The sequence below is a fragment of the Nyctereutes procyonoides genome, unplaced genomic scaffold, assembly GCF_905146905.1.
Source record: "Nyctereutes procyonoides isolate TBG_1078 unplaced genomic scaffold, NYPRO_anot_genome, whole genome shotgun sequence".
Classification (NCBI taxonomy): Eukaryota; Metazoa; Chordata; class Mammalia; order Carnivora; family Canidae; genus Nyctereutes; species Nyctereutes procyonoides.
The window spans coordinates 26,535,999-26,550,860 of record NW_026575125.1 but is presented as its reverse complement, the minus strand read 5'-3'; the positions used below and the strand labels follow the sequence as shown (position 1 = coordinate 26,550,860).

Here is a 14,862-nt window from a genome sequence, read left to right as displayed (position 1 = left end):
TGGGAAGCCTCCAAATTGTTAACTCTTGGCAAATCAGTCGGCAGTTCAGAAAACCAGGATGTGAGCCCAAACCCACCAACCGAACAAAAGCCAAAAGCCCATCTGTGGACTAAATTCAGCCAGTTTGTGACCTCTGGTCTCTGGTTACCAGAGAAATAATTGAAAGAGTTGGGGAGTCTTGGAAAAAAGATCTTCTGTTGAAATCCTGGAAGATAAGGGAAAACAACAAAACAACAACAACAACAAAGCAAGCTGAGAAGCTGAGACCCAGATAGAAACTTGGGGATTTTAGGGAAATCTTGTTGAGTCATTCTAAAACTGGAAACCGAGGAAGATGAGGCTGCTAGCATGAAAGGGAATGAAGTCAATTACCACCGTGTCATTTTATCATTAAAGTAGGTTGTGTGCAGACACCCCAACTGTGACAAAGGACGTTGGGTTTGAAATAGGCAGTGTTAAGCCTATTGCACAGCAAAAGTATGCTTTTCCAATCCCCCAAAAATAGGGCATACAATTTTTAAAAAACTATTTTTGGGGGTGCCTGGGTGGCTCAGTTGCTTGTGTGTCCGACTCTTGGTTTCGGCTTAGGTCATGGTCTCAGGGTCATGGGATTGAGCCGAGTCAGGCTCCACACTCAGCGGGGAGTCTGCTAGAGATTCTCTCCCTCTCCCTCTGCCTTTTCCTGCTGGCGCTCGCGCTCGCTCGCTCGCTCGCTCTCTCTCTCTCTCTAAAATAAGAACATAAAAAATCTTAGAAAAAAGCTTGTGAATTTAGTTATGTGGAAAGCTGTACAGAGGTATAAAAATTAAGTCACATTTGATAAGTTAGAATGACTCACCTTTATTATAAAGAATAAAATGTAATTAAACCATCTCTGCCCCAGAGAATCTGGGATGTGTGCTTATTTCTGAAGAGAGAGCACGGTGAGGTTGGTTAATTAATGAAGTTGAAAATGGAATGAAGGGAGGTGGATGAGGGGGGTAAGTCGAGAAGTTCCTGGAACTGGGATAGTTCTGTGCGGAGTTGGGTTGCCCACATCAGACTGAGGAACAGACACGGGAGGGCAGTGACAGAAGGTTCTGAGTCAAGGGGAGCCTAGTACGCAACCGTGAACTGTGTGACTGTCTCTGGGCAGGAGGGAGGCAAGAAGGGAAGTGCACTGTCTTCATTAGGTGTGGTTACAGTTGGGGCATGAAGAAGATGATAAGTAAGGCTGCTCAGTGATTGACGACTGGCCGATTTGGTGACCTTGCTGATTGAAGCACCTCCTGATGCTAAGGATGGCAAATTGGGAGTGCTTGGGGAGAAGCACTTTTTTCAATGAGTCAACAGAAGAAAAAAAAGGCAGACTTAACTGTGGAATTTGGGAGTAGGGAACAGGGAAGGATTTACATTCTCTGTGTATGCTGGCATGGCACTTAAGCCTCAACTCTGTTTTCCATGCCTTATCTCACTCCCAAGCTTAGTTACTCCTCACTCCCCCTTGTCTGGTGCTGCTCCTCCTGAGATTAAACCTCCAGCCTTCTATGGGGTGAAGCAGAAGGAGGTGACTGGGATGCTTGGCAGCATAGAGTGGGGGAGAAAGTGTTTGGGGCTCCAAAGGCCAATGATGCTTGTGTTTTCAGCCACATGACCACCTTCAGAAGAACCTGCAGCCTGTCATTTTTGAGATGCCTTGGTGGTGTAAGTTGGCATGCTTCTTATTAGCCCCCAGCCCCTCAATTTGGCTTTCTGCCCCTCGTAGTAATTTTGCCTTGGGATTTCCCTGGTCTCCTAAATCACTACCACCAGATCATCTACCAGGGTTCCAAGGTACTGGAGGTCTCATCTATTCTCCTAACCAATTTTGTCTCTTTTCTTTTGGGTAAATGTCAGTTTTACTCCTTTTACTGTCATCCTAGTAAAGTTTCGGGAATAAGGACAAGGAAACGAGGCCATTCCATCTGTCTTATTTAACTGGGATTCCCAAGACCTCACTTCTCATATTATGTACAGGGCCCTGCCTACCTGTCAGGCCTCATGGGGGCCATTCTTCCTCCTTGTCATCCGGCATTTCAACAATACTGCCCTTAAGACCCTTCATGGTCCATGCTCTTGACTACTTGGGAGCCTCCTTAACATGTGCTGGCCTTTTATTTTGTTCTCCCCCTCTTTGCCCAGTTAACCCCCATCACCCTCTAGATCTTTGCTAAAACCTTCTTTCTCAGATAAGCCTGCCTGGCCTGTGGTTCCCTCTGCGTGCTCTCAGAACATCTTGAAAGGACACATGGAGTGATTAAGGGTAGATGGAGGTCTTGTAAAAAGCTATAAACCAGTTTTGTTTAAACAGTCTTTTTTCATCATTAGTATTATTTTGCATGCATTATTTTTTGGTGGGCATGGTTTTAAGAATTAGCGCCCCAGTCCTTCTGATTGGAAGCCAAAAAGGAACGTGGCACAGCAGCATCAATAGAAGTCTGCTCTCTGCTATCTGGGGGAGATGTCAGGCTCCCAAAATGGCATTTATGTATGTAGGTATGTATGTATGTAATATCACATCTACACCCTGAATGGGGCTTGAACTCACAATCCCAAGATCAAGAGCCACATGCTCTACTGACTGAGCCAGCTAGCACCCCCAAAATGGTGTTTAAGATACACAGTTCTCCTAGAAAAACTTTACGTGGGCCACTTGTTAGGGAAGCTGCTTCCGCAACAAATCTTTTACCAGAGCAGGAAACTGCTAGGAGCAAAACTAATTTGAGTATCAACTCTTTCAGGATAACAGTGTTGCCAAGAAGTAGCAAGAGTCGGCTGAGGAAGGCCAAGCCAGAGGAGGGAGCCAGAAAGGTGTTGAGCAACCCACAGTCAGGATTTTGTGCTTTTTTTTTTTCACAGTTGAACTTCTCGATTTTTTTATTTTTTATTTTTGGTTTGTAACCTGTTTCTCTCTTCTGCAGTTCGAAGTCTACCACATTGGTGCCACCCTGGAATACTTGGTTGCGTCTCTCTTCATTTTTTAGAAAAATTCTAGAGTATGGTACCGTTTCACTTCTGGAAACATAACTTGGTAGTAATTATAAATTCACAGACTCAACATTCTGCAGTTGTGCAAGTATGAATGTGTAATTCCTATTTCTCTCTGTGTAGATTTATTTTATCCACCTTTGAGTAAAGCTCTGTGTTGATGGTGAGGTTTTAATGAGTTTAGATTTTAAAAGGCCTCAAATACATTTTTTAAATTATAGGTCAAGTATAATGTATTAATGTACCTCTTCTTTCTCAGCTGAGTTTTTAAAGATAGTCCCAGAAATCATACCTGTTGTTGAAGAGTTCCCAGTAATTCTACGTTGTGCTCTAAAACTTCTGAAGCCTGGACATCTTGGCTTAATTTGCTTTCAAGGCAGACTTGGTTTAAATTACTCCGTTTATCTCCAGCCTCATTAAGACCTGTGGTTCTTGTCTCTTCTAGTGAGTATGAGCTGGCAAGAAGAATACCTGCCATGTGGAGAGCCCATTAGAACACTAGAGGAAGAGTGAGGCCGGGGAATGAATGTGAGATATAATCTCATATGTAAAAATCTGCCACCTTCCTGTAGCGGAAGGGGTGTCCGGGGAGATGGCCTCATTTTGGCTGCTTTGGAAAATGATTCAAATAGACATGCAGTAGTAGTTTAATTCATATTGTATGCCAAACACTCAGGTTGGAACTGTACCAAAAATGATCATGATTCCTCAAATTTGTATTTTTCACTCACGATCACCTGACTGATTTGGATTACATTTCTTCTGGGAAACAGAGTTGGTAGGAAGAAACAAAGACCACAGTGCTAATTTATCTGTTGGAATAATCTTTAGCCATCCAGCTCTTTCCACTCATTAATTTTATGAGGTCATTATCATTCTTTCTACCTAATAGATAAACATACTAAAACTTTGGGCCTTTCCAAAAGTCTCCACAAGCCTTTGGAAAGGACTGAAATACTCCTCGTTTTAAATTCTAGACCTCGGTTTAGACAGAGATAGCAGCATTTTTGAAGTGTGATCGAACATCAGAACCCAGCTGTAAAACTGAAACGAAAAACACAAAAACAAACAAACAAAAAAGGGAAATGAAAGGGTCTAGCGTTTTATTTCTCTATTTTCCAGGTTTTCCCTTGACTTTAAATGTTGAGATGGTTTTCACTATTTTTGCAAGAGCATGGCCAACATGAGTAGATTTGAGCTGCCGTTCCGCTTTGCTGGAATTTGATACCTTCCACTACTATCTTCCACAGAATGGAAGTAAAAATCTTCAAGCAGACAGAGTTACCAAAGTCAAGAGAAATTCACAGGCTAAGCAAAGAGGCGAGACACCCCCCCCCCCATTACTTGTTTTGTGCTTCAGAATAAAAGCCAAATGGACCATGACTTTAGTAGCTGGTGATTCAACTTGAGAAGGTAGACGGTTTGATATCTGCCCTTGTTCCTTAAGTTTTTAGATTTGTCTATTTTTAGGCTAGAACCCGCCCTGGATGAAATAATTCAAGTCATGAAGAGGAATGTTCACTTCAGCATTTTTATCCTTCTGAAGTGTGCTTTCTACCAGCTGCCATGGAAACATTGTGTAACTTGTTTCTTGGATAGTCTCACTCCTCTCAAGTTCCGGGTTCCGGTTGTTGAGCGCTGGTGAGCTCATTACAACTTGGATCCAAGTCCTGGAAAGGCAGCTCCCAGGGAAAGTGGAGGCCAACCTCCCACAAGGGACACAGGGCTTCAGCTTTATTGGGCTTGCATACTTGAGCTACCAGGTCAGCTCTAGCCTCAGCCCCGGACAATGTCACTTTGTCCGCAGCTGTACCCTGTCTTGAGGTTTCTGTGTGCCTCCTACATACTTTCACAAGGCAGAGACTTAACTCTTCCAGCTGTAAGCCAGAGGGAGTGGTACTGCGGATTCCTAGCAACACATGCAGACTCAAACAACACAGATGGTTATCTCTCTCTCCAGTAGGGCTTTCAGGGCACCAGAACTGTGTTGTAATTCAGAGATGGTTACTGGATAAAAATGTGTATGGCTTCTGTTGCGTTATGATGAAAAGTAGGCATTTTCCTAACTTCTTTCTTCTATTTCCAAGTCACTGAGAACAGTGGTGAGATCGGACCATGGTGCATAGAAATCTGGCAGCAGAAGGCAATGGGTTGGGGGTATGCTGAATGGGTGTCAGAGAAGATGACCTCAGGACAGAATGCCATACTTAGGGGGACGTGGAAGGGAACAAAGTTTAAACTGCTTTAGGGAAGCTGAGAGCACTGCTAGAGCAGGAATGTACCAGATTGCTTGTCTCGGATAGTATTCCATAGTGAACCACACCCTGAAAGAATCAGATCATCCTTGCCTCTCCCACTTGGATTTGTAGTGTCTGGAGGAATTTACCAATTCTTGAAATAAACTGAAATCTGGATGAAGCTTCTGACCTCATTTAGATCATTTGTCCTGAATTCTGAATAGAACCAGGAAAATTGGGAAGGGGGTAGAATTGGGGTTGTAAGAGAAGGATCTTAGTTTTAGGAAAGAAGGAAGATAGCAGGAAACTAGACCAATGAGTTAAGAGGTATCTGAAAAGGAGTATTAGAAAGAGAGAGAGAGAGAAGAGAAAGTATCTTCTGTTAAGATGTGTGATTGACACAGGGTTCACACTCCACACTTTAGTTTAAGTCCATGAATGAAGGGGAATTTGGAGTTGGAAGCCTATTCTTTGAAAACTGCTATGGCATTGTGGTGAGGATCAGAGTGCTCTGTACTCGACAGGAAGTATGTTTCTGTGTTTCTGCATCACTTATTTTATAAAAAGCCAAAGGGGCTTCTTTATGAGCATATGAAGGAACCCTCTGCTCCCGAGTATAGGGAAAGTCTGATCATACTGGCGAATGGTGTGACACCAGTCTAGAGGGGAGCACAGGAATTCATATCTTGTGGACTAGTGCCACAAGACATGGTTGGCGAGCCCACCCAAAAAGGTAAGCTGTGATGACCAGGGAAGAGAGACAATGGAAGAACCACTACTCTCAGGGATGAAGAGACATTGAGGGACAATCAGGGATGTAGGTAAATCCAATTCTACTGAGCAGAGAACAAATGCTAGGGAAAAGGCAGTTCACTTGGCAGAAAAGAAATTGTTCCTATCGCCTTTGAGGACGCTCTTAATAAATGGAGTACTTTTATTGGTGTTCATCATAAATAAGAGACTCATAAGTATATTCCGGAGGTGAATTTTTCGTCTAATTGATCATGATTGCCATTTTTTAAGACTTTCTTTTTCTTTCTTTCTTTCTTTCTTTCTTTCTTTCTTTCTTTCTTTCTTTCTTTCTTTCTTTTATTTATTTATGAGAGACACACAGAGAGAGGCAGAGACATAGGCAGAGCAAGAAGCAGTCTCCCTGTGGGGAGCCCAATGTGGGACTCAATCCCAGGACCCTGGGATCATGACCTGAGCCAAAGGCAGATGCTCAACCACTGAGCCACCCAGGTGCCTCGATCATGATTGCCATTAAATAATGTCCTGAAAACCCACAAAATGGAACTTAGAAAAGCAAAAGACAGCATAGGTCCTTGTGAAGAGTTCATACTTGAACTTTAAAAACACGGAACAAGGTGGCTCAGTGGTTGAGCATCTGCCTTTAGCTCAGGGCATGATCCCAGGATCCAGGATCGAGCCCCACATCGGGCTCCTTTCAGGGAGCCTGCTTCTGTCTCTGCCTCTCTCTCTCTCTCTGTGTGTGTGTCTCATGATTAAATAAATAAAATCTTTTAAAAAAAAAAAACACGGAACAAGAAACTCTGTTAAAATGTATAATTAAAGAATTGATTGTACCTGAAGGTCCATATGGACCACGGGGCTCTTATTAAAATGTTGATTCTGATGCGTAGATCTGGGTGGGATGTATGATTCTATACTTCCAACAAGCTCCAAAGAGATATTGATGCTGTTGGTCCTCAAATCACACTTTGGGTAACAAGGACCCACACAGGTTCTCTTTGATATGCACGCGTGCACATTGGTAGCCATGCAAAGTTAGATGTAATTTAACTTATCCATGCCTACCTACCTACCAGTTTGTAATGAAATCAAGTCTCAGGACAAAGCTCCTTCACAAAAGAACATTTATTAGCCAGAGGGCACAAAACAGCCTTAAAGTGTACGCAAAATGCAAAGTGAAGCAAAATGCAAAGTGAAGTCGCAACCCTGCCTTTGTGGGGAGATCCTCACAACACACACTAGCCAGGGCTCTGTAACACGGTGGTTCTCAAAGAGTGGTCCCTGGACCAGCAGCATTAGAATCACCTGGAAACCTGATAGAGATGCACATTCTCAGACCCTCTCCAGATCTATGGAATAGGAAAATCTGGGAGCAGGGCCTGGAAATCCATATTTTTAACTAGCTACAGCCCTACCCCAGTAATTCTGATGTGTGCTCCAGTTTGAGAATTGCTGCTCTAACAGCGGGATTCCATTGAGCATCTAATTGAATTCAGGCAACCAACAATTCAGCGACCTACAGGTGGACATTTTGGAATCCAGCCCATGGCACCATTTCTATAGATGGAGAGCCTGTTAGATTCTTCTCATATCCTGGTAATAAAAGGGCAGGGGCTATTTCTAAACCTTTTTCAACAGTCCTCATATTTTGCAAACCACTAATATCACCAATGCAAACCTATCTAACATTAATTAGGATAATTAATGAATCCCCCAGTGTAATAGCAGCTAAATATAACTGAAGTATAGGGTGGCCACCTCTGGAGTAGGCTTCTTTGATGAACTGCTAGCCACCCACCCCAACAGCGTGCATGCCTGATTAAGACAGCTGACCCAAAAAAAAAAAAAAAAAAAGCTGACCACCTCTGTGTCGTAGCTTAAGCTCACACACACACACCCCAGATTGTACTGTCCATGTGAGGATTTACTTAAAACTCTGCAAACCTGCTCAATGAAGGCGTAATCTACATACAATAAAATGCATCCGTTTTAAGTGCATAAGTAGAGTTTTGACAAATGTATACACTCAAAAACCTACACACCAATCAAGATACGTTAACATTTCAATCACCTAAAACATAAGCTTGTGTTTTTTGAAGTCAGTTGCCCACCCTGACCCCAGTCCAGGCTACCAGCTTAGCCATGTTCTGCCAATGCAGGTGAGGTTTGCCTGTTTTAGATTTTCACGTAAGTGGTGTCAAACTGTATTTACTCTTCTCGTCTGGCTTCTTTTTAAAATTAATTAATTTATTTATTCAATCATGAGAGATACAGAGAGAGAGAGAGGCAGAGACACAGGCAGAGGGAGAAGCAGGCTCCATGCAGGAAGCCAGATGTGGGGACTCGATCCCGAGACTCCAGGATCACGCCTGGGCTTAAGGCAGGTGCTCAACTGCTGAGCCACCCACATGTCCCACATCTGGCTTCTTTTACTCTGCATCATCATCAATATTTCAGGACAGTTGGTGTATGATCAATCAGTTTAGTTCCTTTTCATTGCAGATTAGTGTCCCACTGTAGGACTGTATCACAGTCTGTTTATTCCTTCTCCTGTTGGTTTGTTGCCAGGTTTTAGCTGCTATGGATATAGCTACTACTGTGGGCATTCACGTACACATCTTTTTGTGCAAACGTTTGTATTTCTTTGTGGTAAATGTCTAGGAGTGGACTATTTGGGTCATAAGAGGGATGTATGTTTCATTCCATGGGAAGCTGCTAAACTGGTTTTCTGAAGTGGTGATACTAGTTTATATTCCCAGCAGCATTGTATGAAGAGGTCCAGTCGCTGCACATCCTCGCCAGCATTTACTACTGTTAGTCTTTTGTATCATAGTGCTGAATGTTTTCAAATAAATTACAGACGCTGTTTTTCCGTCCGCTAATGTCTGTTCAGGTGTTTGTGTTCAGTCTTTGCAAAGGCCATAGAGCTAATGATAATGTTGACAGGGGGGCAGCCCTGGGTGGCTGAGTGGTTTAGCGCCACCTTCAGCCCGGGGTGTGATCCTGGAGACCCGGGATCGAGTCCTACATCAGGCTCCCTGCAAGGAGCCTGCTTCTCCCTCTGCCTGTGTCTCTGCACCCCACCCCCCGTGTCTGTCATGAATAAATAAATAAAATCTTAAAAAAAATAATGTTGACCCAGGCCACATGGATATGCATTGCGTTATTTCCGTTTTCTGACCCCCGCTTAGAATTGGTTTTGTAGCTGTCATGCGATTATGGCGGTTAGACATGTTTGCCAGTGTGTTTTGTTCTCTTTCTTTCCTTCTTTTGTTCATTTCTTCATTCCATCTGTCACTAGTCCACTGGCTGTAGTAGATCTGCTTTATTCAGAGAGCAGTTGTATAGTAAGTCACTGGGAAAGATGATAGAAGTAGGAGACAGAGTGCTTGACTTCAAGGAGCTTTTTGCACCTGGGTTCCTGAAACCTAACTCCACAGACATGCCAGCAAAAACCTAAAGCCTCGTGTATTTCAAGGCTTGCACACACTTGAGTAGGGGCATCATACCAAAAAAGCTCTGTGCTGGGTAAGGTGAGTTGGGGCTTGGTGGACAGGTGGTATAGAAACCACAGTAGCAGAGATAATTGAGATGTTTGTGTGCACTGAGTATTAGAATGGTTGCACCTAAGAGTATAAATGCATTGTTTATTTTAGTCCTAATTACATTTAAAAATACATCTCACATGCATAGACACACACATATGTTGGATAAGAAACTCTCAAAATGCTAACAGTGCATCTGTTTGGGCAATGGGATTATGGATGATTTGTTTATGGGATTTTATATTTGTCTTTGATTTCTAAGTTTGCCACAGTGAGCATGTGTAACTTTTATAATCAGAAAAAAATATGAAGTGGGTGGTGAGCATTATTAAGGAGGATGCGTGTTGTGATAAGCACTGGGTGATGTATGTAAGTGATGAAGCCCTAAATTCTGTACCTGAAACTAATATTGCATTGTGTGTTAACTAACTGGAATTTGAATAACAATTTGGGAAAAATCCCAAATATCATCACTGAAATAAATCCAGTACTGATTCTTTAAAGCCTTGAGCTCTTCCTCTGTGATTTTAAATTACACAAACATGCTTTTCATTTACCTGAGATCTTTGTCTTAAACTTTTATCTTTTTCAGAAGGCCTCCTGTGTTTTCATTAATGAAATGTTTTTCTTAACTATTATTGAGAAAATAAAGTCAAATATACATTTAAAAAACCTAACTCCCCCAAAAAGATACCTGCCACATGTTTGCTAAATTCTAATAGCTATGTTAAAAAATACCTTCTTTGTTCTCTTTAATCTTATGTAGCAAAGACCCTCTCCAATAGAACCAAGGTTATCGTCTAGAAGAAAAGAAAAATGCCTGTCATTTCCCTTTTAGGGAAGAGGACTACACGGACGGACGCTTTGCAGGCTCCGCACTGTAGTCCTTCAGTGAAACTTAGCTTGTGTGATTGTCAGATGGCAAAGAGACTTTTCGTTTGTTTGTTTTTGCTTTTTCCACATTGACAGAATTTTTACCTCCCCAAATTTGGGGCATATGTACAAGAGATTTTTTTCCCTTAAACTACTGTTGTTGTTGTTATTTCAAAAACATTGGGAGTTTTTGTGCTTTCTGATGAAATAACAAATGATCTTTGTTTTGTCCCTTTTTTTCCTCAGCTGACCTGAATAATGTCAGGTTCTCAGCTTACAGGACTGCCATGAAACTCCGAAGACTGCAGAAGGCCCTTTGCTGTGAGTATTAATCAGTGACTGAAACACGTGATAGTTCCTCTTTGCTCTAAAAAAAAAAAAGTGGGTCCAGGGGTATTTCCACTTGGAGGGGAGTGAAATAGCTCTCTCAAGTCCAGCTGTAACGCTGAATTCTCTTTTTAAAAATGTCTTGGACTTCTAACTCTGGGAAATGAACTAGGGGTGGTGGAGGGGGAGGAGGGCGGGGGGTGGGGGTGAATGGGTGACGGGCACTGAGGGGGACACTTGACGGGATGAGCACTGGGTGTTATTCTGTATGTTGGTAAATCGAACACCAATAAAAATTAATTTATTAAAAAAATAAAAATAAAAAAAAATGTCTTGGCCCAGTGTGCCCTAAATTATTTTGTTACACTGTTTAGAATCTCTCCTGTTCACCATTCCTCAGCTACTGATGTTGAATTGATAAGATACTGAGAATTTTTATTTTCCAACTAAGGGCACTGGCATCCAGTTACCTTTATGAAACTTGAAATCTCTCCCCTTCTTCTGCCTTTATTTTCTTCTTTTTCTAAAATGTATTTAGTGGTAGAAGACTATATCTGCCTTAGCCAAAGCCCATTGCACAGGTTTGAGTAGGTTATTAGCTTGAATGTTAATATTCAGATGAATGCCATGATGGAGGACAGATGATAGGTGAGTTTCTCTGCCTTTGCTCAATATACATCAGTGGGGAAATCCAGAAGTGTCCTGTAGTTCTGTGTCTTCATCTGATGGTTTATGTGTAACGATCCATTATCATCAAAGTTCATTTGAGCATGTTGTTTGAGGGCCTGGGTGCATCAATGGTAGAGCCATGAAACAGGCACTTGTAATCTAATGAGGGAGATCCAGGGTGTCTATAAAGTCTGGAGACACAGGTGAATGCATATAAGATCATTGAGAATTTGCACAGCCTGTTAAGAGAGAGAAATCAAGTGACACCATGTCCATTTCCACACTTTATGGGCCCCTTCAGGAAAAGGGAAGAGATGGTTTCAAAGGCCTGTATTTAATCATGTGACAGTGGAAGAATGGGGTACCATGAGAAGAATAGTTAGTTGTAGGGTGAGGTTCAGAGAGGCTGTGCTGGAAGACATGGTGCCTAAGCTCTGTGATTCCAGAAGGGTTAGTAGACCTCGGTCTAGGAAGAGTGTTCTAGTCAGAAGGAGTAGTGTGTGCTGATGCATTCAGGAACTGAAAATGCCTGAGCATGGCTGAAGCAGAGTCGTGAGAAAGGGCCACAGTGAAACATTTGGCTGGAGAGAGAAGTGGGAGACGGATTGTAAAAAGGCTTTTTAAATTTACGTCAAGAATTTAGCAGTCAGTGGGGAGCCACGCAAGGGGATGATGCAGTGGGATTTTCCTTTAGAAAGGTCATCATGAGGATGCCTGGGTGACTTAGTTGGTTAAGTGTCCAACTCTTGGTTTTGGCTCAGGTTATGATCTCAGTGTTGTGGGATCAAGCCCCACACCAGGCTCCATGCTCAGCACGGAATCTGCTTGAGATTCTCTCTCTCCTCTGCCACTGTTCCACTCATATTTGCTTGCTTGCTCTCTCTCTCAAGTAAAATTTTTTAAAAAATAAAAGGTCATCGCGGCCGTGGAATTAAGTATGGATTGGGGGTGGGAGGGCTGAGCAGTTTTGGTACTCTAAACCTGCAACACTGTGGCCCAAATGGGCCCCAGAGGAATAGAGAGAAGTGGAGACAACCAAGACACACGTAAGAGGTGACATCTACAGGCCTCAGTGATGGACTTGACTGGGTGGGTGAGGGGGACTCAAGGAAACTATGAGGTGCTTGCTTGGATGAGTGGCAGACTTGCCTGGGGGAGGTGGATATAACACTGCCAGGCTCAGAAGAAGTAGACAAATGATATTTAGAGCTCATCAGCATGTAGGCTCAGGGAGAGCGTGCAGAGGAACAAAATAGTATTTAGGCTAGAGGACGAACAATGATGTACAGAAGGAATTGCGAAGGAGTGACCAGAGGGGGAGAAGGAAGATACTGGGAACCAGAGTGCCACGTACTGCATGGGAGGAAGGCATGGGAGGAAGGCGGCCGGCCTCGGGGAGGTGGGGGGGCATGTGTTGCTGAGAGGTCAGCATGGAGGTGGTGCAGGTGCCCATCCGATTTGGCAGTAGGGAGATCCTTGCATGAGCAAAAGTAAATTGAGGCTTCCATTTCCTTATAGCTTGTAGTCTGAAGCTATCATTTTTCAGCTATATAGCTGCCAAGTTTAAGTGGTTTTTAAAGGGCTCCCCAGGCCTGGGATTTCCTCAGGGACTAGTTAATGTACCGGATCTGGAAAGAGGCCCATTGCGGAGGAACCGAGTCAGAGGGCTGGACAGAGAAGGCCTTCTGCTGCTTTTTCTTCTCTTGGCCCTGCCCCATCCCAGAGAGAATGCTTTCTAACTGATAAAGGGATGAATATGAACCTGTTAACCTAAAGCATTATTAGTATATAGTATATTCCTGTGAGATCCTAAAAGTTCAACAGAGATAATCAGCTGTTTCAGGTTATACTTTGAAAAAGCCCAGAAAGAGACAAGATGGAAAACCTTATAGAGACTTTCCTTTTCTATAATGTTGCTTTGAACCTTAGATTTAGGCATTATCCACTTCTCGTAAAAAATAATTAGATTCACAAATGTGTCTCATTCTGTCATTTCAGTTTACATGAAAATTTCCAGTAAATATTGAGGAAATGGGGGAATTTGTAATTATAAAAAAGTTTGGGCCCTTTGAGGTTATAACCGTACAGTAGAGTTAAGCTCTGAGGGTAGGATGTGGAATTTCCACTTTTAAACAGATTTAAAATTCTCAGCATTTGCTTTGTGAACATGACTTTTCTCCTATTTGAAAAAGATTTCAGTACAGCCAAGTTGGGGCGTATTTCTCTAAATTATGTACTGGATTCTCAAGAAAGGAGAGTTCCATGTGTAGTATGACTACACAATGAAGAGTTCGCCAGTCCTTTTGTTATTGAAAACATGTGTGGTCACATTACTTAACTAACTGTTCGGTAGATGATTTAAGAATTTCCTCTTAATTTGATGTTTGCTTAGGTTTATCTTCCGGCCTTTCTGTCATTTCTGTGCCTGCAAAGCCATGATAAAGAGCTATTGTCTGTGGTACAGGCAAATAAAACTTGTCCTGGCTAGCTCTTCCAACCGAAGGTCGCTTCTACCAACTTTTGCTTTAATGAAAATTAACGATGTTATCTCAATGATTTCCTGATGCCAGTGAAGAGTTTGAATTACTGGTGTTTTAGAAAATATGTAGTGCTACTGCCATTAAGCACTTGGTCTTCTTTTTACACTTCACTATCAAAGCTTCAATACTGCAGAAACCCAAATAACACAATTTTATCCACTATAGAGAATTTGCTATTTAAGTTATGAGCTTTGCCACTGGCCTATAATGTCCCCAGTTTGTAATCGGTTTAATGTTGCATGACTCCATACTGCCTTTCGACGCACTGTGAATGAAAATTAAACTCATCAGAAAAGCAGAGACAAAGAGAAAATCTTGCTAAGAGGGATTTGTAAGCTGGTTCATATGGCTGATACCCCACTCTTGAAAGTTAGGAAGAAGATCATCTAAGCTTTTTCTTTGTCAATCTCTAGTTCTCTTGACATCCTCTAGGTGTGTGGCTTCTACAATTAAAAATATAGCCGACTTCCAAGAGCAGAAAGAAAAATGCACTTCATAAAGCATGTGTATTTAGCTTATTAGCATGTGGTGGGTTGGAGATAGGCCACACCGTAGGGCTAAATGCACTGCAGTTGATAAACATGGCAAATATACTTCAAACGAGCAATAGAGAACAATTTGCCTCTGTGCAGCAACTGAATCACCTAGCAAAGGGATTTTGTATGGCCTAAAGTTGTCTGAATCAAGTCACAGCTGCTGGACTCAGCCTCGTCACGATAAAGCAGGAGGAAAGACTTCCTCCCTTCTTGGTGAAACCACCTCATCTTATAAGAGGGCACTGAAGGTGGCATTCAATGGCGTTCAGCTGTTAACAAAGGCTCACAGGATCCACGGCAGCATAGTGGACACACCTTCTGTCCTGGTGCAGGGAAAGGCGCCAGGGAGGTGGCAGCTTGAAAGCCAGGATGTGCA

At 42.6% G+C, this 14,862-nt stretch overlaps 1 protein-coding gene across 12 annotated transcripts in view; it reads left to right on the top strand.

Annotated features, from left to right (window-relative positions):
• The window catches only part of DMD (dystrophin), a 2,039,779-nt gene that overhangs the window by 1,921,470 nt on the left and 103,447 nt on the right, over positions 1-14,862 (top strand). For all 12 annotated transcript variants that reach the window (XM_055339022.1, XM_055339018.1, XM_055339021.1 and 9 more), the window contains one exon: positions 10,661-10,735. In XM_055339022.1, coding sequence (XP_055194997.1) covers positions 10,661-10,735 — 75 coding nt within the window. The remainder of the gene's footprint in view (positions 1-10,660; positions 10,736-14,862) is intronic.